The sequence below is a fragment of the Sciurus carolinensis genome, chromosome 3, assembly GCF_902686445.1.
Source record: "Sciurus carolinensis chromosome 3, mSciCar1.2, whole genome shotgun sequence".
NCBI lineage: Eukaryota > Metazoa > Chordata > Mammalia > Rodentia > Sciuridae > Sciurus > Sciurus carolinensis.
Genome location: NC_062215.1, coordinates 1,815,510 through 1,839,304, shown reverse-complemented (window position 1 = coordinate 1,839,304; position 23,795 = coordinate 1,815,510). Strand labels below are relative to the sequence as shown.

At 57.0% G+C, this 23,795-nt stretch overlaps 1 protein-coding gene across 1 annotated transcript in view; it reads left to right on the top strand.

The window, feature by feature from the left end:
• The window catches only part of Rptor (regulatory associated protein of MTOR complex 1), a 339,150-nt gene that overhangs the window by 286,496 nt on the left and 28,859 nt on the right, over positions 1-23,795 (top strand). Inside the window, 6 exon segments of the mRNA XM_047544108.1 lie at positions 922-1,062; positions 5,887-6,004; positions 6,812-6,952; positions 7,437-7,595; positions 15,817-15,935; positions 23,288-23,391. Coding sequence (XP_047400064.1) covers positions 922-1,062; positions 5,887-6,004; positions 6,812-6,952; positions 7,437-7,595; positions 15,817-15,935; positions 23,288-23,391 — 782 coding nt within the window.

Below are 23,795 nucleotides of genomic sequence, written 5' to 3'. Positions count from 1 at the left end.
CTCCTGTGCTGTGCACCCATCAGGCACAGAGCCACTTGTGGGATTCAGCTGTGGGGTGGCAGGAGAGTGGGGTGCACAGGCTCAGGAGCAGCTGCCCCGAGACCTGTAGACTGGGAAGTGCCTCCTCAGGACCTGGAGACCTCATTTTGTGCTGTGGAGCTCTGAGTAACAGGTGCTCACAGCTTGGGGTTGAGACCCTGGACCTTCCCATTCTAAACCACTGTGACTCCGAGTCCCTCCAGTGCGTTTTTCAGGAGCCCCCATACAGACTACTCATGCTCATCAAAGTCTCACCAACACTTACTGAAGTTCTGGGATTTCCCATGTTGTTTCCTTGAGTCTTCCTGCCACTCCTGTTAGGGTTGCGGAAACAGGGTGCATGAGGTGGGCTTTCCCCAGGTCACAAGACCTTGGAGGCAGTAGAGCTGAGCCAAGGCTCTCAGATACCATGCCAGCCCAGTGTGCTCCTCTCACCGCCCCTGGACTCAGATACCATGCCAGCCCAGTGTGCTCCTCTCACCGCCCCTGGACCCCAAGAACTCAGCCCGCCCTGGCCCCCACTCCACTATGTCTCCAGAGCCTTCCCACATACCACCAGCCCCCTCCCCAGCATGCCTGTCTTCCACAGTGCCCAGGGGTTCTGTCGATTCCAGAGGAAATGCAGCTCCTGCCTCTGCAACCTAGTTGTCATGCCTCGAGCTGGGGCCCGCTGACCTTTGGTTCCCCTGGGCTTCCTCCATCTCTGCTCCATCAATATGAGTGTAGCTCTGGGCTCAAAGTACTGTTCAATAAGTATGTGTGAAATTGAGTTGAGCAGAGCTTACCTGAACTGAATCAGATTGACTTGCAGCCTTTCCCCAGCAGAGGCAGACGGCAAACGCCAGCCGTGGCATGACTGTGACCCCATCCCCTGCCTTCTAGGTCCGATGTGCAGCCGTCTTCGCCCTTGGCACATTTGTGGGCAACTCTGCTGAGAGGACAGACCACTCGACCACTATCGACCACAACGTGGCCATGATGTTGGCCCAGCTGATCAACGATGGGAGCCCCATGGTCCGGAAGGTATGTGGGCCCTGGCTTGGCAGCAGGGCACCCCATGACTGGGCCCAGGAGGCTGAGCCAGCCCAGCCCATGGCATGAAGAACTCAACCCCACCTCCACTGTGTGTGTCACTGAGCGCAGACACCAAAACATGTGCCTCTGCTCCATTTGAGGGTGCTGAGCAGGCCACACCTGCAGCTTGCACAGCAGGGTCCCCCTGCCCCGTCAGCACTGCACAAGATAGTTGTACAGACTGGAAAATGCTTGCTGACCTGTGCAGATGTAGGATCATCACGGATTGTTCCCAGGTTCACACCCCCATACAGAGCAAGCTCTGTAGAACCCCAGCCCCCTGCGTGAGCCCAGCCAGGAAGGGGCACCGGGAAAAGTGCTTCATTTACTGGTGGCATCATGGTGGACTGAAGGCTGCATGTTCATCAGATGGATAGGGAAGCAAAACTGTCCACAGGTGACCACAGATTTGTGTCTGGTCACCTAGAATCACTGGACATGCTCTCAGCATCTCTGAGCCCTCTACTCGGCTCCCAGGGGAGACAGCCTGTTGAAGATGACATGCACCAAGTTGTCTTTCTGAAGAGCAGGCAGCACGACTGACTGGGAGGGACAAGATGAGAACACATCCTCTTCAGCTAGACTCAGGCCGGGGGCGCTGGGCACCCACGTCTCCCTCTGAAGTTGGCCCATCCCTCACGTGCCAGCTTTTCTAATGAGAGCGCAGAAGTGCACCTTGCCCTGAGTCTGACTCCGTCGTCTCCAGGGCCCCACAGTCAGCTGTGTTTCTGGACTGGGCTTCCTTCAGCTTGTGCCGAGTCTTCCTTGTCCAGTGTGAGTGGCCTTAACAATGAAATGTTAACAATTGTTAGACTTCCTTTTAAAATAAGGAAAGCTTTTTCTTTCCTGAAGAAGTTTAAAAGTAGATAGGATGTTAATTACGATGTCCCTGAGCTCCCAGCACCGGAGACGGGTCCCTGAAGTCCTTAGGGACATGGAGAGCTGCCATGCATCCCGAGGGCCTGACGTGCCTTGGGCTCCACCCCAGTTCTGCTCCCCAGCTGCCCCTCGGAGGGCTTGTGTCCTCCCCACACTAGAATGCTCGGGGAGGCCCCCTTATCACGTGCCTACAGGGCTTCGTGCTGCCCCCCCCCCGTCCTGGAGACACGTGCTGCCGGGCTGAGAGTGTGACGGCGTTAGAGAGCCTCGTGCCCCAGGGTGCAGCAGCTCTAGAAGGCTGGATGGGCCCTCTCCACTCGTCCATCTGCTTCTGAGCTTTGCACCCATGCCATGCTCCTCCTGGGCTCCTGAATCCACAGGTGGACTACAGCTCTACCTTCTAGGAGCACAGGGTCTTGTCTGGGAGGCAGATAAAGTGATAATTAAACAAGGCACTTGTGAGTAACTGCTTTCCCAGAGGGAGGCCCAGAGTTCTCCGGAGCATGTCAGAGCTGCCTGCCTTGTCTTGTGGCAGGAACTGGGGTCAGCAAGGGCTTCTAGAAAGGGGCAGCTCTTCCCTGGTTGGTGGGTGAGTGACGGGTAGCTGGGGAAGTGTGGGGGCAGGGAGCCCTTGCAGGCAGGAGGAGTGAAGGTGAAGGCCTACAGCGGAGCCACCATGTGCTCCAGGGCGCCAGTGTTCTGTGTGGCTGGACCACTAGGCCAGCAGGAAGCGTGAGGGAGTGAAACTGAGAGGGGCACCTGCTGACCCCAGGCCCTGTATCAAGATGGTGCCTTCTGCTACTGTCTTGGTTCTCACACATTTGGTCTAACTGGGTCCGCTCTTTAAGTGTTTCTTGGGATGCAGCTGCCCTCAGGGGACTTGCATTCCAGCAGAAGGCCCATTAGCTAAGGCCCTGGACAAGGCTATGCCTGGCGAATAGGGGCTGCACCAGGTTGGAGAAGGAGAGTGGGGAGTCTCAGGGAGCAGGCAGCACTGAGCACTGCAGGGCCCCGCCTTCTTCCTTCCTGCATTCCTGCAGGATCTCACGCCATCAAGGACTGTGTGCCATGCTCCTGGTACCCAGGGCTCTGAAGGGCTACGGGTGTAAGCCACCAGTGCAGGAGGCCAGTGCTCAGCTGTGGGCACTGACCCGTGAGAGCTAATCACCCCTTCTCTCAGCCTGTTCTCTGTTGTGGGTCCCTCTGTGACCCAGCTTGGGCCCAGAGTGTGGCTCTAGTCTAGTCTGTGCACAAGACCTGAGCAGATCCCTCTGGGAGCAGCCACTGGCTCACAGCCCATGAGGGCGACACTCAGGGATGTGGCGGCAGATGGTTCGTGAGGTCACATGTGTTCCGGATGAGATCTTGTTCACCTTACTTTAGTAACTGAAGGTCCCCTTTCCTGTACGGGTGACAATGCTAACACATAGCTTTCTGTCTTTCCACTTCTTTGTCGATCCTGACAAAATTTAAAAGCCAGCAAGGTAATAGGAGCCTCCCATGTTATTATGAACTTCAGCTTATCCATGAGGTACAGAATCTGCAAATTGCCAGTCAGCAAGCTGCCCCTGCTCTGGAGAAGGGCCAAGCTAGGGTGCCATTTGTGACCCCTCCTCCCCCAGGGAGGTCAGGCCCAGGAGCTTTGCTTGTAGCCCGCCTGCTGTCTTTGGCCTTAGGAGCCATTCGGATACTTGGCTTGCTTACATACCTGGTGTTTGTGTTTTGTGAGCACAGACCTGCAGGGGTTCAGTTCCCTCCATGGAGTGGCTGCTAGCCATTCACCTCCTCAACTCCCTTTCACTTAGACTGAAACTGATGGAGCATCTCAAGGCTTTCTCTGCATGCCCAGAGCTGGCACCACTGGGAAGCATGGGGAGGACAGGCCACTGGACCCGGCGTGCCGGAGTACTTCTGCAGGAGTCCCTTACATGAGTTGTCCACACTTAAGAGAGAAGGCGTTCTTCCCTGGATGCTGCTCAGGCCCCCGTGACAGAGCCAGTTCCATTCCTGCTTGACTTCAGGGCTCAAATCCAACTTTAGCCAGTGCCTGGTGCCATGGAGCAGGGCAGCCCTGGGGGCATGAGGACAGCAGGCTGAGCATGACAGGAGCAGGATGGTGCTGGCCCCTGGGGTGGCTTTTACATCTCCTGAGCAACGCGGCTGGCCTGCCACAGCGGCCACAGAAACTCAGCTCTTGTTGGCGCAGAGCACTGTTCCCCTGGATCCTCATGGTAGTCCAGCATGTGTGTGACTAATGGGCAAAGACCAGGATCCAGGTCCTGCTTTGCCTTGGTGACCCAGCAGCGACTCCTCAGGAAGTCACCCTGAGAAGAGAAACCAAGCAGGAGAAGGCCGAGTGTCCAGAGAGAGCCCAGCATCAGAAGTCTCCTGGCAGAGACTGAGCAGAGTCCTGAGCAAGGCATGATCTTGAGTCAGGGACACAGAGAGACCTGACCAGCAGTGGGGACAGCAAGGGTGGAGGCTAGAGCGGAAGACAAGGATTCAGGGGCTGGGAAGGTGGCTGTCCCCGGGTGTCACCGAGGCCTGAAGACTTAGAGGAAGTGGGACTCTGCAGGAGCCGAGGGATCCTGCTAGCTGGGGCCCCAGGAGCAGTGTGGAAGTGGCGTCCCTGTGCCCACAGAGCTTGCAGGGGACCCTGGAATGAGAGGAGGAAGGCAAGAGCGTGGGTGTGAGCAGCAGCAGAGGAGTTGCTGCTTCCTGGCACCAGCACGCTGCAGGTGTAATCCAGAGCGTGGGGCTGTGTGCAGCATGCAGGCCGCGCCCAACCAGGCCACACAGCAGACAGACAGTGCCTTTGGCATCGGTCCAGGGCCGCAGAAGCTAGCGAGTGTGAACCCTGTGACTGCCGCGGCACCGCCCACATCTGTGCCCTGGTGGGTAGCGCAGGGAGTACACTAATGCAGTCTGGCCCTGGTGCCATTCGCCTGAGCATAAAGGCAGCTCCACACTCCAGGCTGGGCACCTTTGCCAGACCCTCCACGAGAACACCAGTGCCTGTGTCCTGCCATCAGTGAAGCCTGGCCCTTCAGAGCCTCTGTCACGTGCCAGGCATGGTCCTCCAGAGTGAGGCCTGCCCTCCAGCGAGATGTGCTCCTGACTTTCCCCTGAGCAGTGGCCCGCGAGACATCGGCAGAGCCAGCGCTGGCTTTCTCCATATTTGCCAGGGTGAGGGCCACAGGTGCTGGTGCAAGAGAGGGTCCACCCACAGCACGTGTTCCCTGGCACACATGAGGTGGGTGGGCTCTGCAGGTCACCTGGGGAGTCTGACAAGGAGTCAGGTAGTTAGTGCAAGTGGCCACAGTGACCCGGCAGAGCCTGACCCGGCGCAGAGCAGTGGAGCAGAGATTCCCATGGTACACCCACAGCCCAGTTTGTTCGGCTCTCCGAGCACTTGTGTTGTCCTAAGTGATAGGGATTGTGTCACCTCCTTGGACTGAGGCATTTGGCCCAAGAATCACTTTCACTCCAGGACTTTCATCGTGCCCTCTTGGGGCTGTGGCTGGCGTAGCTACGAGTGTTCTAGAGGGCTCAGCAGCATGACCTGCTTCGGTCTGGCTCGCCAGACCCCGGGGTCGAATGGGGCAGCCCTTTCCGCTCAGGGTGGCAAGACTGGTAACCGTGCCCACTCTGAAACCATGTGACGCACGTCACAGCCCCAGGAGGTCCAGGTTGCACCTTCCCCTAGCCGTCCACAGGCCACGTCTGGGAGGCTTCCTGCCTCCCCGCCGTCTGCGTGCTCCCAGCTTGCCTGTGCTGGCGTCTGATGCCAGTTGTGGTCCTGCTCTGCACTCTGTTCTGCTGCCCCTTGCAGGTCTATGATCCAGTGGATCTCCAGCCGCGGTGCGCCTAACTCTGCCTTCTCCCTCTCCACAGGAGCTGGTGGTGGCTCTGAGCCATCTTGTGGTGCAGTACGAGAGCAATTTCTGCACTGTGGCCCTGCAGTTTATGGAGGAGGAAAAGAACTACCCCTTGCCGTCTCCAGCAGCCACAGGTACAGACAGCAGTTCCTGGGAGCTGGTGACCCTGGCCTTTGCCACAAGGTTGAGCCAGATCTGAGCTGGGGTTTCCGATACTGGCTTCGGATGGCCCCTGGTGTTTCCATTGTCTTGGGCATTTAGTGGAATACAAAGGACAGGAAAAGGGTCACTCTGACCATCTTACTCTTTTCCTTCCTTTATTACCCTGTTTGGAAACCAATTCATGGAAATCTTGAAGGACAGCAACCCTTTGGCCACAGGGGCTCACAGAAAGAGCATTAGCATCTTCCTGCGGTGACTGATTAGCCGCGTTGCCTGGTCATGCTTCAGTGAGTTCTGCAGAAGCCCCTCGATGGAGCACCAGTCATTGTTCATGTTGGAGTTCCGTCCTTCCTCCAGGGCACAGCAAAGGGGGCTCTGACCCCCAGCAAACCCTTCCTCCCGGTCCACTGGTAGGGGCATGAGGAACAAGCTGCCGGACTAAAGCAGCCAGCAACGTGGAGAGAAGCAGCTATCAGCAGACCAGCGTGGGAGCTTGGCCCTGCTGGCGCTCCCAGGCAGGATCCATGGGCACCATTGGGCACCTCACATGGACTTAGAAGCCACAGGTGCCAGGCTGCCCAGTTTTCTTGTAGCTGACTCAGCCTGCGAACTATGCCTGTCCAACCGAGTCCCATGCTCATGTCAGACCTTACTGAGCAGAAAGGCCCTTCCTCTGCCCAGGTGACAGCTGCTGTCTTCTTGCTGCACCTGCAGACTCAGGGTGTGCTGCCTCCTATCATGGACTCTTGTCACTGACTTTCTTTCTTCTTCTTCCCTAGAGGGTGGGAGTTTGACCCCAGTTCGAGACAGTCCGTGTACCCCCAGGCTTCGCTCTGTTAGCTCCTATGGAAATATCCGAGCTGTCACCACGGCCAGGAGCCTGAACAAATCTTTGCAGAATCTGAGCCTGACGGAAGAATGTAAGACACTGCAACTTGGGTGTGGGTTGGAAAGGTTCAGGGTGTTACTTATGGAACTTTTATGTAAGCAAGCGCCACTCTGCCCTGGCCCTCCTCTGCCATGAACACACGCCCTGACTTCCTGTCTGCTGTGTGGCTAGCCAGCTTTTCTGAGGTCCAGACTCTTCCTTCGAGTCGTGGGTGGCCGGGCGCTCAGAGTAGCCGGAGGGTACCCACAGTCCTTCAGGAAGCAGCACACTCGGCTTGGGTGCCTCTGACTCCTGTCCCTGGTCCCCTGGCAGCCAGCCCAGCTCCGAGGAGACCTCGAGGGTGTGTGCATGCATAAGTGTGTGGGTATGTGGGTGTGTGTGTGCACAAGCGCGTGTGCTGCGTGTGTGTTAAGCCTTGTTTTGTAGAAGAAAACCCACCTCAGCCAGGCTGTTAATCATCAGAGCAGAGGGCAGGGCCTGGCACCACCCTGACCTGCCCCATGTGTCCTGGCCAGCGGGCAGCTCGGTGGCATTCTCCCCTGGGAACCTCAGCACCAGCAGCAGCGCCAGCAGCACACTAGGCAGCCCTGAGAATGAGGAGTACATCCTGTCCTTCGAGACCATCGACAAGATGCGCCGTGTGAGCTCCTACTCTGCCCTCAACTCCCTCATAGGTGAGCCGCCCTGCCCGCCTCCCTCGAGCCCACAGGCCTGGCCCAGTCCCCATGCTGTCCTTGGTCCAGATCAGGCAGGTGGGCCAAGACTGTCACAGTTGACAGGACCCTGAGGAGGTGAGAACGTCCTGCCCGAGACACAGGGCAGCTGGAATCGTTTTGTTTTGGTGATGGTGTTTTATGGCCAGGCCAGGGACAGGGGAGCCAGTCAGCCCTGTGGACAAGCGTTCCTCCCGTGTGCCGACTCCCACAGCCTGCCCTGTGGTTCCCAGCGAGGTGTCCTCACACCCTGGTCGTGTGCCGGGGCTCTGCCCGCGGCTTGCTAGTGTGAACAGGAAAGAGGAGCTTGCCGTGTCTTCTCCTGTGACTGTTTGTCTTGAGGTTGCTGGCGACCAGCGTGGCCTGACCAGGCAGCCTCCTCCTCTCCGTTCCTGACCTCCAGAGTGGTTTCAGGCTTTGTGAAAAAGTCTTTAATGTTGAGAAACATGTTGGACATACCCAAGTGACAGGGACCAGCCGTGAAACCTCTGTGTACTGTGTCCCCACTGGGGGAATCACAGAGCGGGTCGGAGCCCCTGCCCACCTGCTGCCCCTGAGCCCCTGGCAGACTTAGCAGCCTTGGAGACCCCTGGCTCCATGCGGAAGCCACCCTGTGGCATGGGGCCTTTCACCTCAGTGTCCTCTTGGCCACCCACGCACTCCACGCCTGCCATCAGGGTCTCCACTGGGCTGTTGCAGGACATCACGGGGTGTGGTTTTCCTGTAGGCAAACAGGACTTGGCCCGGCTGCCGCCTGCACTCCCTGCTCCCCACTGTACCTGGCTCCGTGGGCTGCAGGCCCTCCTGCCCATGCCCATTTCCTCAGGATCCTGACCAAACAGCCTCTCCACAAACGCCTTCCCAGCCCACTTCCGATCGTTAGCGTGTCTGGTTCCCTGTCCCTCAGCCACCACCAGACGTGCCCCCTGCCTGTGCTGGTTGGTCTGCTCTGCCTCCCAGCCCCCTGGCACCTTGCTGGCCTGTGGCAGGCGTCCAGCTGAGGGAGGCATGCACACACACCAGTGCTCCTGCAGGCCCCCAGCAGAAGGCTGTGTCCTGGGTGGGTGGCTCCATGTGCTCAGGCTGCACCAGTCCATTGCCACAAGTGCCGCCGCACGTGGTCCTAGGGCCGCGTGTCTGAGGCAGGAGCAGGTGGAGTGGTGGGGTCCCACTGCCGTGCACCTCGCTGGTGACACTCGCCTCCTTGTCAGGCTGTGGGAGCCCATCGCAACCCTGGTGCTGCCTAGCAGCTGGCACACCATCGAAAGATCGTCCCCTGGCCTTGTGTCTTTGGCACTGCGCGGCCAATACTTTAGCCTGTCTTCCTCGGGACGTGCACCCTGGGGTCTCGAGCTCTCCTCCGTGTCTTGATGGCACAGATTTGAAGTTTTCCTTTTCCACAGTACATCTTAAGCAGCTCTTGGATCAGTCTCTGTGGGACTTGGCCCGACTGCTTCCCATGGGTGGCACCTGTTGTCCCCTGTCCCTCTCCACCTCTTCCTTCCTCCACCGACACCCCGCATCACCTGTCCCTAGCCTCCCGCCTGACTGCATGGGGACCCCTCAGCCAATGGGAGCCCCAGTGCCTCTCTGCGGTCAAGACCCCAGCCTTTGGTGCGTGGCGCTATGGCCAGCGGCCGCCAGCCCTCACTCACCAGCGCGGCCCGCTTCTGCTGCCCTCCCTCGCCCTGCTCCCTCGTCGTTCCTGTGGCTGGCGTTCGCTTTTCTCTATTCTCTTCATGGGTGTTATAATAACACTTGTTGATTTTTTTAGTGTCTTCAAATTCTAACTTTTGCTTTGTTGATTTTCTTCTTGATTATGTCTTTACTTTGTGTTCCGCTAATTTATCTTTATTCCTTCCTTTTGTGTGCATGTGTGTGCACGTCCACACACTTCTGGGGATTGAACCCAGGGGCTTTACCACTGAGCCACATCCCCAACCCTTTTTATTTTTAGACAGGGTCTCCCTAAGTTGCTTAGGGCCTCACAAAGTTCATGAGGCTGCCTTGAACTTGCAATCCTCCTACCTCAGCCTCCAGTGTCACTAGGATTACAAGTGTGCACCACCTGTATGCCAAGCTTATTTCTTCCTATTTCCTTAGGTTTACTCTCTTGTTCTTTTTCATTTCTGAAGTGAAAATAAAAACAGCTCATTAACTCTGAGCCTGCCTTCCTTCCTAAGGAAGAGTGTCAACCTGCGAGCCCCCGCAGGGCCTCTGCTCTGCTGCCCTCCCTCTGACAGGCAGGATTCTCACTCTTCCTCTGGGTTACTTTCCTGTTTCCTTTAGGCTCTGAGTTAAACTCCCCCCAGCACATTAGCGGGAGCTCTGACTCCTCGGGTGGGAGCTGGAGGGAAGGCAGTCCCAAGGCACCGGCACCTGAGGCCTCAGTACTGGGCCCCACCACCCTCGAGAGGCTGGGGATCTGCTCGGTCCTGCCTGTAAGGTGGGTCTGTCTGGTTGTTCTGTAGGACGCTGACCAGCTGCTCCCCAGAGGACCAGTATCCTCTGGGTCTGACCGCCAGGCCCCCCAGTGTGAGACCTGGAGGAGCTCTGCTCACCACACCAGTGCGTGTGGCCACTTAGCGCAGAAGCGCCAGCTCGGGCTCACCTCGTCAGATAGCAGCACAGGCCGGCCGGTGGCTCTTAGTTGATGTGTCCTGGTGCCTGAGGCACACGGTGGAGGTATACACACAGGAGCTGTGGCTCGCCCCTAGGATGGACCTAGTGTACACACAGGTGCTGCTGGGTCACCCTGTGAGACGATTCTCCGTCACCTCCAAGGTGACGCCTTTGAACTGGAACGCACTTTTTAAGAAAAGCGAGGTGCGGTGGTTAGAGTCCTAGGGCGTTCAACTGGTGACGCAGGCCGAGGCCCCGAATGTTCCCTAGCTCCAGGGTCTGGAGGTGGCCCCTGGGCACACAGGAAAGCCCTGCCTGGGACTCGGCTCTGGCCCTGCTGAGCTAGCTGACACCACGCTTGTCCTGTACACTGCTCCCAGTGGGGCTGGGTCAGGGATCTTCTCCTCCGAGGGCCACAGCCTGAGAGCAGCACAGGTATCAGGGTCTTGGGTCCCTGCCAGTCCTCCTCTGCCCGTCCTTCCGCAGGGCATTGGGTTCTGCCATGATAACACCCTCCTTCTCACTCTTACTCCTGAACTTTTTTTGTTGGAGAAATTTTTATCTGGTTATCATTTGGATCTCAGAAAACTGGAGGGGGTTCAAAGTCAGGGTGGAAAGGGAGGAAAGCAGCCCTGCTCCTGCACGTGGGCCTCCCATACTCAGCGGGGGCGGTCAGGACCCCGATGCTGCCTCTGCTCAGGATTCCTAACTACGGAACCCACTGCTGGCCACGCCTGCCTAGTTAAAGCCGACGTGTTCGTCTCAGTCAAGGAGCAGCCAGCGATCTCTAGCCCTTCTCTGAGTGTCTCCAGAGGTTCTCAAAGCCACGCCACCCAGGCATACCGTGCTCCCACTGTCCCCCAAAGCCAGTGGGTCAGCCGCTGCATGGAGCCCAGGCCTCACACACCTCATTTTGGAGCCTTCTCTGATCTCTCCCCCACTCTTGTTTCTGAGTTAGCCACGGCCTGAGGACCACAAGCCCCCATCAGTCCTTCCGGCTTCTGGGCCCCTTCCCACCCCAGGCCAGGTCCTTGGATCTGGTTCTGTGGCCCCACCCCTGCCAGAGGGTCCGTGGAGACTCCTTCCTCTCGGTAACGTTGCAGCCTAGGGGTCCAGCCTGGGGCGAAGTTCTGCCGTCCCTCAGCAGCCCCCAGGCCTCACCACCCTCCTGGGTGCCGGACCCAGCTCTGCCAAGACACCACATCTCCATTCTTATCCCAAGTTCCTGTAAAGTCACTTCTTGCTGACCTGTGCCATGAGCACCCCGCCCATCCCTCCCTTGCGTCCCCCGTCCCACCTCCCCAAGTTCCTGACACCCTTCTGTGGGAGTGGAATAGCTCAGAGTGGACAGAGACTGGAGAGGGCCCAGTTGTGCTGCACCCCCCGACCCCATGTGGCAGTGGCTCCTGTGCACAGGGTTCCTGCACCACGTTCCTCTCCACACCCAGGCCAGATGCCAGCCCCAGGAGGATGTGCCGCTGGGTGCACTCCATCTCTACCTGTCACTGACATTCGGGACTTGATGGAGAGGAGCATGGTGGCCTGCTGCTATGCTGCCCAGTCACAGGAGTCTGTCCTAAAGGCACTGCCTGGGATGGAGCTCAGAGGCCAGGGCCAGGTCATCCCTGCCGAGCAGTGGCATTTTGTACTGTGTTGGAAATGCATCGCCATAGTAACAAATCCGAGGTGGAGCTGATGCTGGTGGAGGGGAGGGTGCAGAGGGAAGATGGCAGCAGCCTGGGAGCCAGCCTGGCCACCACCCTCCAGCCCTGGTCCTCAAGACCCTGTTGTCACCCCTTCACCAGGAAAGAGCTCCCAGGAGTCACAGTTGGAGTCAGACCCAAGCCCAAGCCTGGGAGCCGGCTTAAAGCTGAGGCCCTCTGCTCGGCTGAATCCCCAAGCCAGAATGATTCCTGGGGAAAGAGTCCAAACCCCACCCTGCAGCCCCAGGTCTCCTCTGCAGTTCCTGCCCTGTGGCTGGACGTGGCCATCCTCAGGTCGCCTCCATCCCTTCCCTTCTTCCCCTCAGCTGGGAGGGTCCTTTGCATCCTGCATGCAGCTCCAGGTCCCACCGCAAGGCCTGGTCTGGCCAGGGTGGAGGCAGGCTCTCTCCTCTACTGACAGGCCCCATGCCCGGCTACAAGGAAAAGAGCAGTGGAGCCCGGCAGCCCAGGGATCCCAGCCTTCTGGCTGGAAAAGGGTGGTGAGACCATGGTCAGCACTGGCCCCTGTGCTTAAGGTAATCTGCTCTTAAAACCAAAGCCCCCGACTAAAATGCTGCTGCTGAAAGCGTCACGCAGGCACACTGCTGGTAAGGTGGTGTGGGCCGCGGCCGGGGCCACGGCTGGCACAGGGAGAAGGGAGAGCAGGACAGCAGCTGGCTTGGCGCTCCTGAGTCTGCTCCTGGTCATGGCCCAGCCTCTGAGGAGTCAGGCATCCCCAGGGAGCCACTACAGGGCACCCAGGGACTAGACAGGGTCCCAAGAAAGGGACAACATAGAACCCCCAGGCTTGGGAACTTGTTTCTAAAGGGAGGTGGAAGGCTCTTGGCCACCCACATCCACAGATGCGACATTGGACCTGGGTCCTTGAGACCCAAGTGAGGGCTTGTCCCTGTCCCTGCTGCTCTGCCAGGGGGGCTCTGGGGTTCAGACTTGGCCACAGAGCTCTGAGTAGATTTCCCTACATCATGTGCTATTCAGAAAGTGGTGGCTATTGCTCTGAAAAATAAATCCTAGGATCATTTGTCACAGTTACTTCTAGTCTCCACATGGAATTAAGTTCTCTGCACCTGGCAGGAGCTTGGCAAGCGGCCGGTGTCTGGGGGCTGGACTTAGGCCTCTGCCTTGGGTTCACGGGGTGGCCCCTGTCCCTGTGTGCAGGTGGCCATGCTCTGTTTTGGAGACAGCAGATTTTTAAATGGAGCAATCCATAGAACAGGGAGCCTAAGAATCCCGGCCAAGTAGAGAAACGAAGGTGAATAATTGGACCAATTCCCTGTCACAGTTTTGTTTTTACTTGTAAATAATTATACTATCCATTATAGTCAGAGAAACTAGCAAAAATTAGATTTTTTTTTACTCTGTATTGAGTCATGCACAGTGTTACATCAAAGTCAAAATCTGCCAGAAAGTCAAGATAGTAATAAAAACAAATTGCTAAAAAATAAATGATAATAATGGCTAATAGGCATCACCCTCCCTCTCTGCTCCCTGTAGTGCCAGGCCCTCCTGGGAGGGCCCTGCTGGCCACCTCCCTCTAGGGACCTGCACCTGGCACGAGGCCTGGGGCCCCACACCCCTGCCCGCGGCACCTGTCAGTGGAGCCAGCTGGCCTCTGCCGTGGATGAGCAGCCACGTCCTCCCACCAGCTCCCCTCACCTCCCCCGCCCCCCGTTCGGTGACGAAGGTCTGTCATCTGAGTCGAGCCGGGATTTACTGTCAGCACCACGTCCCTTCACAGCTCAGTGTCACACGGCAACTGAGCTTCACGGGAAACTGCTTCCGATGCGTCACTCGGCCTGTGAGGCCAAAAATAATAGCGGGGAGGGAGTTGGATGGGCTGTGGCAAGAGGGGCATCTTGCGAGCATTCCTGTCACTCGGTGGAGGGGCCTGCTCCTCTCCGGGCCCGACACCCTCTTGACTGCTGCGCGAGCAGAGTGCACAGCCTCTCCTTCCGACCGCGTGCGTCATAAATCAGGGGCCTGTCTCGAGAATTGCTCAGGAGCACCTTCCTCCTCCCTGCCTTCCTCCTCTTGAAAAGACAGGAGAAAACTCAGCCATTGTCTGGGCCCCCGGTCCCCAGAGCATGGTCCTTACAGGCCATCTGCTGCAACAGAGGCATGGATTCCATTTGAGAAAATGTTCTCACAGAGATTCTGGAGGACTGACTTTACCAGTTTCCTTAGACATTGGCTATACATCTAGATAGCTGCAGAGTTCAGGTTGAAGGCTTCTGTTCCAAGTTAAAGCCGGGTAGAAGACCAGGGGTGGAGACCTGCAGGGTCTCCTCAAGAGGCCCTCTCATCTCCCACAAGTCCAGGTTTCCTGTGGCCAAGACTTCCTGGGTCCCGCCGGGCATGGGGCTGCGTGAGCAGGGCCAGCATACACAGGCTCGGAACTGCGGAGTGCGCGTGTGCAAATGAGCACACATTGCAGTCACGGCCACAGCAGCATCACTCGAGAGCGGCCTTCCTTGGGTCTCAGCCTCCCAGTGCCTCTGGGGCAAGCCTCCAGGGCAGGACAGAGCTGATCCCGACTCTGAATGGTGAGGAAGGAGGGGCTTTGGTGAACCCTCCTGGGGTCGTGTCCTCCTAGTCACCTCTGGCAGGCCAAGGGTAGTGGAGGCGAAGTGGTACCCACCCTGCGTCCATAAAGGAGGTCGCAGGCCGGTGAGCAGCTGACAGCAGCCAGAGGAGCCCCTGAACAGGGCTGGCTCTCACCATTGCCTCCGTCCTATTTGGGACTTCAGCGTGTCTCACGGAGCCCATCCCACTCACCGTGTGCTCACCAAGCTCCTCTCTGACAGCAGGCCTAGCGTTCAGCTCCTTGGTGAACCCAGGGCTAACCAGAGCTGAGCGGGGAAGGGTCACAGGATCATAGCTTATTTGAAATTCTCTTCAAATCCGTTTTTATTGGGGAAAAAAAAAAAAAAAAGTGCGTTTCAGCAAATTGTCCAGCTTCCTCCAAAATACAAAGAAAGCAGTTACGTGTGGCTTTCTCCCTGCCCTGAAGCCCCTGGAAGCAGTTGGTCTCTGGCTCCCCCGCAGGAAGTCGGCGCACCCACCTGCCCAAGCAGGAGCCCAGCACTGCGGGGCCTGCCCTGCCTCCCTGGCCAGCCATGCCACAGCCTCCTTCCTCAGACCATACCCTTCCAGGCTCCCTCCTTCCCACCTCTGCCTCCACCTGCCCTGGTGTGGCCCCTACTCTGCAGCCCCTGCCCCCAGCAGCCTCCGCCCTAGAGCTGACCTCACCTGGGAGCCCTGAGCAGTGTCTTTCTCTTTCTCAGGTCACAGACTACCATTGTTGCATGCTGACATGCCTGGACCCTGGTGACTCCTGTGTCACCTGTCTGCACCTGGGTGTGTGTGCTATGGCCTTTGCTGGCCATTAGGTGGGAGGCCTTGGAGCAGAGGCCACGTCACACACCTCTCGTGTTCTCCCAGGAGCTCAGTGCAGGGCCTTCTGTGGGGTGACAGGTGGAGCCCGTGTGCACCACACCAGAGGCCAGGGCAGCTCCCAGAGTCTAGAACTTGCGAGCAGATGCTTCCCAGGACCAGGCAGTCCTTTGCGGTCTGCAGGGGCATCCCAGAGGCAAACCTGCCCTGTCCAACCCCAGCTTTCCTTTTGGAAAGACCAAGGCTGGGAAGCTGAGAGCAGGGTGATGGCCTATGGGTGCTGGGACTCCTGACGCCCTGGCCATTGCCAGAGGGAGAGCTGGGGAGCTCCCTAACCCCAGCTCTTGGCACCACGGCTAGGCTCCCAGAAAACAGCGCCTCAGGCGCCAGAAGCGTGTGTGTGGCAGCTGTTTCCACTGAAACCTCTCCTGTTTCTTTCCTAGGAGTTTCCTTTAACAGTGTTTACACTCAGATTTGGAGAGTCCTACTGCACCTGGCCGCGGATCCCTACCCAGAGGTATCTGACTTGGCCATGAAAGTGCTCAACAGCATCGCCTACAAGGTATGTGGCCTGGGACATTCACTGCACCCTCAAGTTCATTTTCAGCCGTGAGTGTTCCAGCAGGAATCTCCAGGCTCCTTGAGACTACGCCTTGGCTTAAACACAACACGAGCAGAACAGTTCCAAGAGAAGACCTGTCTGCACGTGGCTCAGCTGTGAGGCCACCCTGCATTCCACACCTTCACTTTGTGTGCTCTGGTGACGTCCCCGCCTCCATTCCTCTACCACTGTTGACGACTGCTCCTCTCCTGACTCTTACTAAGGGACCCTTTTCAGAGAGTCGGCTTTTGGTGCCGTTGGTTTTTCTGTTGTTTTCCATCTTCAGGTTAATTGCCGGCAGCTTTGTCACTTTTACCTCTTCTCCTCTACTTGGAATTTCATTTGCTCTTCTCATTCTCATTTTTAAGGTAGAAGCTTAGGTCATTGATTTTTAGTTCTCTCTTTGGGGAGTATAAACAATTCCCAGTTCTTTTTGTGAGTTCTAGGAATTTGGCCTAATGCCTTCTAGTTCGTTGTTGTTGTTGTTGTTGTTTCTTAATATTTTATTAGCTGTCAATGGACCTTTATTTTTATTTATTTATTTATGTTTATGTGGTTGCAAATCAAACCCAGGGCCTCACACATGCTAGGCAAGCGCTCCACCACTGAGCCACACCCCTAGCCCGTTGTCATTTTTCTTTCTTTGTTTCTTCTTTTTTTTCCCCCATGCTATGGATGGAACCAGGGCCTCATGGCACACTGACCAGTCACTCTAGCACTGGGCCACACCCTCAGCCCTTTTTAATTTTATTTTGCGACAGGCACTCAGTTGCTGAGGCTGGCCTTGAACTTGTGATCCTGCCTCAGGCTGCCGAGTAGCTGGGACCATGGGTTTGTGCCATTGCACCCAGTCTCCTAGCTGTTCTTTGCCTCACCTGTGAGCAAAAGAGTATCAAAGGTTTAAGGGCCCTCCCTTGCAGACCCTGGAAACTCCCACCTGACTCTCCACTCAGCAGATCCCAGCCCGTGGGCCTCACTGGAGCTCGACCCTGTGTTTTCTCTCCCCAGAGTGCTGGGCTCACCTGGGTTCCCCTTCTCTGCACTGCAGCTGGGGCCTGGCTGGCAGCTGCTTGTAGGGCATGTGCTGGGACCGCAGACCCCAGGTACCCAACACCTAGCATCTAAGAACAGTTGAGCACGTATGTCTTTCTGGGCATTCTAGTTGTCGATGCTTTTGTGAATGGAATTAGAGGTCATTCACAATAGCATTTTAAATGTTTTTATAATTTTTTTGATAACCTCAAGTTTACAGAAAAGTTGCAAGAAGAGTACAGAGAAAGATCACCAGGCTCACAGCTTGCTGGCACCCTCTTCAGCCCAGGAGCAGGTCACTGCCTCTGGCCCTGGCACAGCAAGGACTGTGCTTAGGTGCCACTTGCTAGGCTCAGGAGGGTTCAGACCTGTGGCTTTCAGCCTGCCTCCTTGTTTCTGCCCAGCGTGTCACGCAGCCCTGCCCAGTGCTCTGCACCTGCTGGCCCAGCCTCCCACTGGGCATTGCCTCCCATCCCCATGCAGCTGTTTCCTGGTGGCGGAGCTCCTTCTTCCTGGTCCCTGGCCATGGCTGGTCCTCAGGTGGTGGTGGGGCCCCATGCGCCCAGTGTTGAACGCAGCAGCCTGCAGTCCTGCCCTCCTCTGCAGTGAGAGTGAGGCAGAGGCAAGTCCTGGTCTAGGCTCGAGAGTGTGTTCACATTTGGCACCCTGGCCTAGAAGTGTCCACTCGCTGGTCCAGCAATGCTTCATGCCCTTCCTTCCAGGAGTGTCCCGCTAGTGCCACTGCATAGGCGCACTCTGGCCAGCTTAGGACAGCTGCATCATTCGCTCTCGCACTGACCTGACCTCCCTCAGTCCCTCAGCAGCTGCATGGCCAGCTGCAGAGAGGCCTGGAAGACAGGCATGGGCACTCTGCTCGTTCTGGTCGTCCTTGTCACTGCCTGTGGAAGATGGTCAGTCATGAAGTTAACATTTTAATTGCTTAGTAGGATACTATGGTGTTCAGTCCCTGGCAAGAAAGAAAGAAAACTAACAAATGATCCAGTCATCACATTTCTCAACTGAGAAAAGAATTGCTTCACGTAGAAAACTTTTAAAGTGTCTGTTACATATCGTGGTCTGAGACGAGGGAGGGAAGAAAGCAAACAGGCAGGAAGAGGGGAGGAACAGAAAGACCAGGAGCTAGAGGAGGCTGGGGCAGCGTGTTAGGGAAAGCCCGTCTTGCCACTTACCGCTCTGCCAGCCTCTGACTCAGCTCTCCACCAGTAGTGCACAAGCTCAGGGTGGGTTTTGAAGCATTGTTTTCACTGGGTGTGCAAGTACTCCTAAGTACTCAGGAGGCTGAGGCAGGAGGATCACTAGTTCAAGGCCAGCCTGCGCAACCTAGCAAGGTCATTTCTTCAAAATTTTGAAAGTTAAATAAAAGGGGCTGCAGGTGTAGCTTAGTGGCAGAGCACTTGCCTAGCATGTGTGAGCCCCTGGGTTTCATCCACAGAAATGGAAAAAGAAGAAAGAATTATTTTCACTTAAATTATCTTTCTAAAAAATCTTCTATGGATGTTAGTGAATGTTGTAAATTTAGAATTTGTGTTCAAGAAGAGCAGAGACTGAAGTCAAGAAGGGCTGACTCCCTCTATGGCATAGCCTCGCATTCGCAGGTGTCCCCACGGCCTCTCCATTGCTCCTGGAGGCACAGCGCGGCCTCCCTTGCACTTCGCGGCAGCACAGTTGTGGCCCAGGCATCACTTCGTCCCAGCCTGTGTGACTGCTTGAGTGTCTCGGTCATGGGGACTTGGGACTCGGCCTGCCTGCTTCTCAGCGGCTTCATGTATCTGCCCCGACCACAGCCCCCTGGATCAGGTAGTACTGGAACCCTGGAGCCGGGCATTGACTTTGAGCTCTAAGCCTGCTGCTGTCGACCCTGCCTCTGGGAGTTGGGTGCTGCCCAGGAACCTCCTCCCTGAGCTGTGGGAGAGTCGCAGCGCCACTGCCAGCCCTGGCCCTGTGGGTGTGCTCAGGCTGTAGCTCTGAACCAGGGCCCAAGCCCCCACGTCAAGGTAACTCAGCCTTCAGGGTGTCACCTTGCAGGTGAGCAAGCTACAGCCCCTGAGGAAGTAATCTATGTGCCTCTGAGACCGTGCTCTCACTGAGGCCTGGAGCCCCCAGCAAAGTGACATTTGGCCTCTGTGCCTGCTTGGCTGGTCTAGAGTGGCACACACCCAGTGTGCATGTGGCCACCAACCCAAAGGCATGCCACAGCCAGAGCAAGAGCCCAGGTGGCCTCCCCGAAGACCCCGCGGCAGCACAGTGCCTCCTGTGTCTGTGAACACTGTACCTGCGTGTGGCTCAGAGCAGACACTGCTGCTGGAGACTGGAGCATGAGTCTTAAGGGAATGTTTTCTTGTTCTCATTTTAATTTCAAGAAGCACCTTACCTTCTGCTACAGGAATTGAAGAGATTATATTTCATTTTTACAGAGAAACAAGCCCATTTTAGATGAACTCTGAGGCCAAGTTTTGCTCATCAGAAAACGCCTTATTACTGTGGAATGCCCTGGAATGCTGTATTCAGATGCAGGTGTTGAGCCAGCCTGTGTGAAGAGCCCCTAGCTCCATAGCCTCAGCCTGGTGTCAAACCTTCATTCCACAGCCTGGGGTTTGCATTTTGCTTTAGTGTTTATTAGAGAAACCTAAAACCATGCTGAAGTAGAAAGAGGAGAACAAAGACCCCAGGGGACATGTTGCGGCCCTAGCACCCCTGGCCTCTCAGCCCTCCTACCACCAGTGCTTCCCAGCAGAAGAGCACTCAAGCCACGGGCTCTGACCAGCGCACCCTCACTTCTCATTCTGGTACTTAGGAGAAGATCTCAGAGCTGCATCAATTCCAGAAATAGTGCCACAGCCTCTGGGTCCTGCGAGAGCTGTGTCTGTGTGGAATGTGGGCAGACCAAGTGCGTCAGGAACCAGGGGCTCACTTCCCTAACCAAGGCACAATGTCCACCAGAAGACCACAGGCCTGAGCCACCAGTGAATGAAGATTGAGAAACTCGGGGAAGGTATTGGGAGGCCCCACTGAGCCTGCCTGGTCACAGCGCCAACAAGTTTCTTTTAAACAGTATTGCGTGGAATTTCCATGTAGAAGCCTCCCTGGAGAGACCTTCCAGACCAAGATGCTGGGGCCACGCCTGGGACCAGCTCCATGGCTGTCAGGTGGCAGCCAGGGGACCCTTCTCACTGAGACTCTGCCGTGTCAGTGAGTCCCACACAGGGACTTGGGAGCAGCAGAGGAAGGGCCTGGGAGCCCTGGGAATTGCACAGCCCAGCCTGGGGTCAGCACAAGTGTGGCCAGGACCATCTTGGCCCTGAGCCCCTGACCAGCTCCTTCCCATCTCCCAGTGCTCATTTCTCATCTGCAAAACCAGACGCCTGTCGGGCCTGCCTCAGGCAGTGCAGGTTAAAAGCAGTCACCTGCGCCACCCTTGTCCCTGTGTTGTCCCTCTGGGGACGTGTGGTTAGCATGAGCATTAGTGCCATCGCAGCCCCAGGAGCACCCTGCCTCTCCTCCTGCTGGGTCCGGGAGGGAGGGAGCCCCAGGGCGGAACTCCTTGGCCTCAGCCACACTGGGTCCTCGGCGACAGGGGTCCCTTGCTGCAGTGTTCAGGATCTAGGGCACTGAGCTCTGAGTGTAGTGAACAGGCAGTTAATGTCATACCTGGGACTTACATTTCCAAGAGAAAAGTCACATGTTTAGGAAACACAGTCTGCAGAAGAGCTGAGTGCACGGTCTCTCGGGTCCCGCCGCAGTCCCCGCCTCTCACTCAGTCTGGGGGCTTCTGCGTCCTGCGGTGGATCCCCGCTGAGAGTCCCTCACATTTCTGGAACTTTTCTGGATTCCTGCACCCCTCGGGACACAGGACAACAGCGTTCCCGCTAAAATCTGAGCCTGACTGTCCAGAGGCACCGGGAGATTCCCTGTCCTGCCACTGAGACTTCTCCCTGGCATCTTTCTCTGCAGTGGGTCCGCCTTCCGTGGCCTTGTGATGTTGTGGCTGGAGAACCACTAGAGTGGCGAGACTGGCAGCTGGAGGTAGAAGTGGCTTCACTGCACCTGGGTCAGGGCCCCCGTGTGGCCAAAGGGACGTATCTCCATCCTTGCAGAGTATCTGCCTGAAACTGGACTGTTAATGAAGTCATATTGGCTTTGTGAAAAGCCAGCTGGACACCATGCCCTTGCCCCTCACCTCTGCCTTGCTCTGCAGGGCTCAAACCCACTGCCACAAGGGAAGGTAGCTCAGGTTTTCCCAGAGGTACATCTGTGTGCCAGGTGGCAGCGGCCGAGCAGAGCCATCAGGAAGGGCTCACGCAGGGCACTGGGTCTCACACGCCATGCTGTCTTCTACCAGTAGCTGAGAGTGTTCAGTGAAGTTTGCCCAGCAGGGTGCTCACCATATGACAGGACCGTGCAGAAAGGACTGTCCCCGGAAACCTCCCGCAGTCCCCTGCTCCACGCACCCTCTTCCTCGAAGTGGCCACCTCCCTGGTGACTCTTCATTCACACTCACCACGTGGGCCTGCACCCAGCCACGTTGCCAGTGCTCAGGGAACACGGACAAGTTGGAATGAGAGCAGAAGAAAGCTCCCGCCGAGCCTGCAGTCCGCCTCCCATCCCCGTTCAGTCCACCTCTCGGAATCTCTGAAAATGATTCAAAATGGGAGCCTCATGGCATCAGCCAGGTGTGAGCAGCCCAGGTGTGCAGGCTGCACTCAGCAGAGCTAAGAGCCACAGACTCCCACTCGGAACCCCCAGGAGCTTCTGGGAGCTGAGACTGAGGGGCGCCGAGGCTGCAAGACGTGGGCTCCTGAGTGATGGCCACGGCCCGGTTCCTGTGCTCCGGGCACAAGAAGCAATGGGGGTTGTCTCCCCATCACCTCCCACTGTTTCTCCAGAAATCTTCAGAAGATGCGTATTACACTTGTAATTGAAGTTTACATTTCTTTTCTCATTTTAACTCCAGGAATCATGGCTGTCAGGTTTTGTAGGGCATGAGTGCCACAGAATTGACTGAATAACTTAAATACAAAAGCAAAAAAACAAGTTCACAAAGAACAGGTCACTCTTGAAACATGAGGAACATCGTTTAAAGACCAGGTGTGGCTCCTTTTTCCTGCTCTTTCTATCCTGCAGTCAGGGATTTGCTGGGAAATGTAGATACTGTTTAAATAAAGAGCGTCGTGGTGGTTTTCTTTAACTTGTGTCTGGTGACTGAACAGTAGGGACAACATTCTTGATGGCAAAATGGGAAATGCAGAAACCCAAGGCCAGGACGGGCCTGTCCTCTGACATGGGGGACACCCCCGCCCTGAGTGGGCAGCAAGGTGGCCTCGCCTGAGTGCATAGAGCCTTTGCTACCCATTCCCCCTGTGGACAGCTGGTTCCACATCTGCACAAAGTCCACTGAGAGTCGGGCAGAACCTCCGCCCCGGAGGCCAGGTCCCAGCTGGTGCACATCTTTCTGGGGTGAAACTTAAGCCCAGCAGATGTTTTTGGAAGGACGTTTGCAGAACTACAACCATCTCTTCAACCGTAGTGCTACGTTTCAGAAGCTGTTTGGGACAACCCTGAACATGGTAATGACAGGCTGTAGTGACACTCTCCCCTTGAGTGCAGGTGACCACAGGGCCATCACTCAGGACTCCAGTGGTGCTGAGCTGCCTTAAGGTGGTTGTACTGTGGCAGCCCAAATCGCAAGCCAGGACAGGAGAGCCTGTTTGCCCCTGGAGCGAGAGGACTCCCGCAGGGCCCTTCACCCTCCCCATGCCTTCTCAGCCTTCTGGACCCTTGAGCACAGGGGCACAGGTGGTGGCACGGCAGCTGTGCTTGTGGGACTGATGCTTTACCACCCCAGAGACCCCCTGGTCAGCACCCACTGATACAGTGCTTCCCGACCCTCCCTGCCCTGCCTGGCCCTGACATCCCCCACGTCTCCTGCCCGGGGCGCTGGACTAGGCAGCAGGTGGAGGCAGCTGTGGGCCGTCGTGAAGGTGCCCTACGGTCTGCCTCCAGAGGCTCATGCAGACCGCTGCCCGGCCCTGGGCCTCCCAGCTCCATGTCTAGATGAGTAACAGCTTCGGTGGCCCTCAGGGTTGCCCTTTGGAGGTGTACGGGGGCCTTCCACTGGGACCTCGGATTTCCTCAGCCAGAAAACCTTTTCCACCATTTTGAAGCAACACAGAAGCAGCCACCAACCTTGTGTGTCTGCCTGGCGGGCTCAGAGGAGGCTGTTGCCCTTTGACCTTGCACGTCATCAGTCCTTTCTCTCCTAGGCCACCGTGAACGCCCGGCCCCAGCGCATCCTTGACACCTCCTCTCTGACCCAGTCAGCACCAGCCAGCCCCACTAATAAGGGCATGCACATCCACCAGGTGGGGTAAGTGGCCTGGGGCAGCTGAGGACCAGCACCCTGCACCTGCGGCTGCCACGCCCGCCTCTGCCTGCCCCCTCGTTGCCCAGTTTTCTGTCTCCCAGCTCTCCTGCTCCCAGCTCCTGTGTTCCTCACCCGGGCCCCTCCTGGAAGAGGCCCTTGCTTGGAGAGCCCTTTGTTTGCACGCAGTGGGACTTGAGAGCAGGACCCGGCCCGACTCCCTGGCCGTGGGATCTCACCAGGGATCTCGGCTCCCCGTGTGGGTGCCAGCAGAGCGACTCTCACGGCCACACCATGGCAGTGTCCACCCTCCCCAGGCCGCAGCTGGTCCTGCTGCCTCGGGCTGCTTCAGACACGCTCTGTATTCAGTTACCCTGTCATTCCGTGTGTGCGTGTCCAGTGAGTGACTG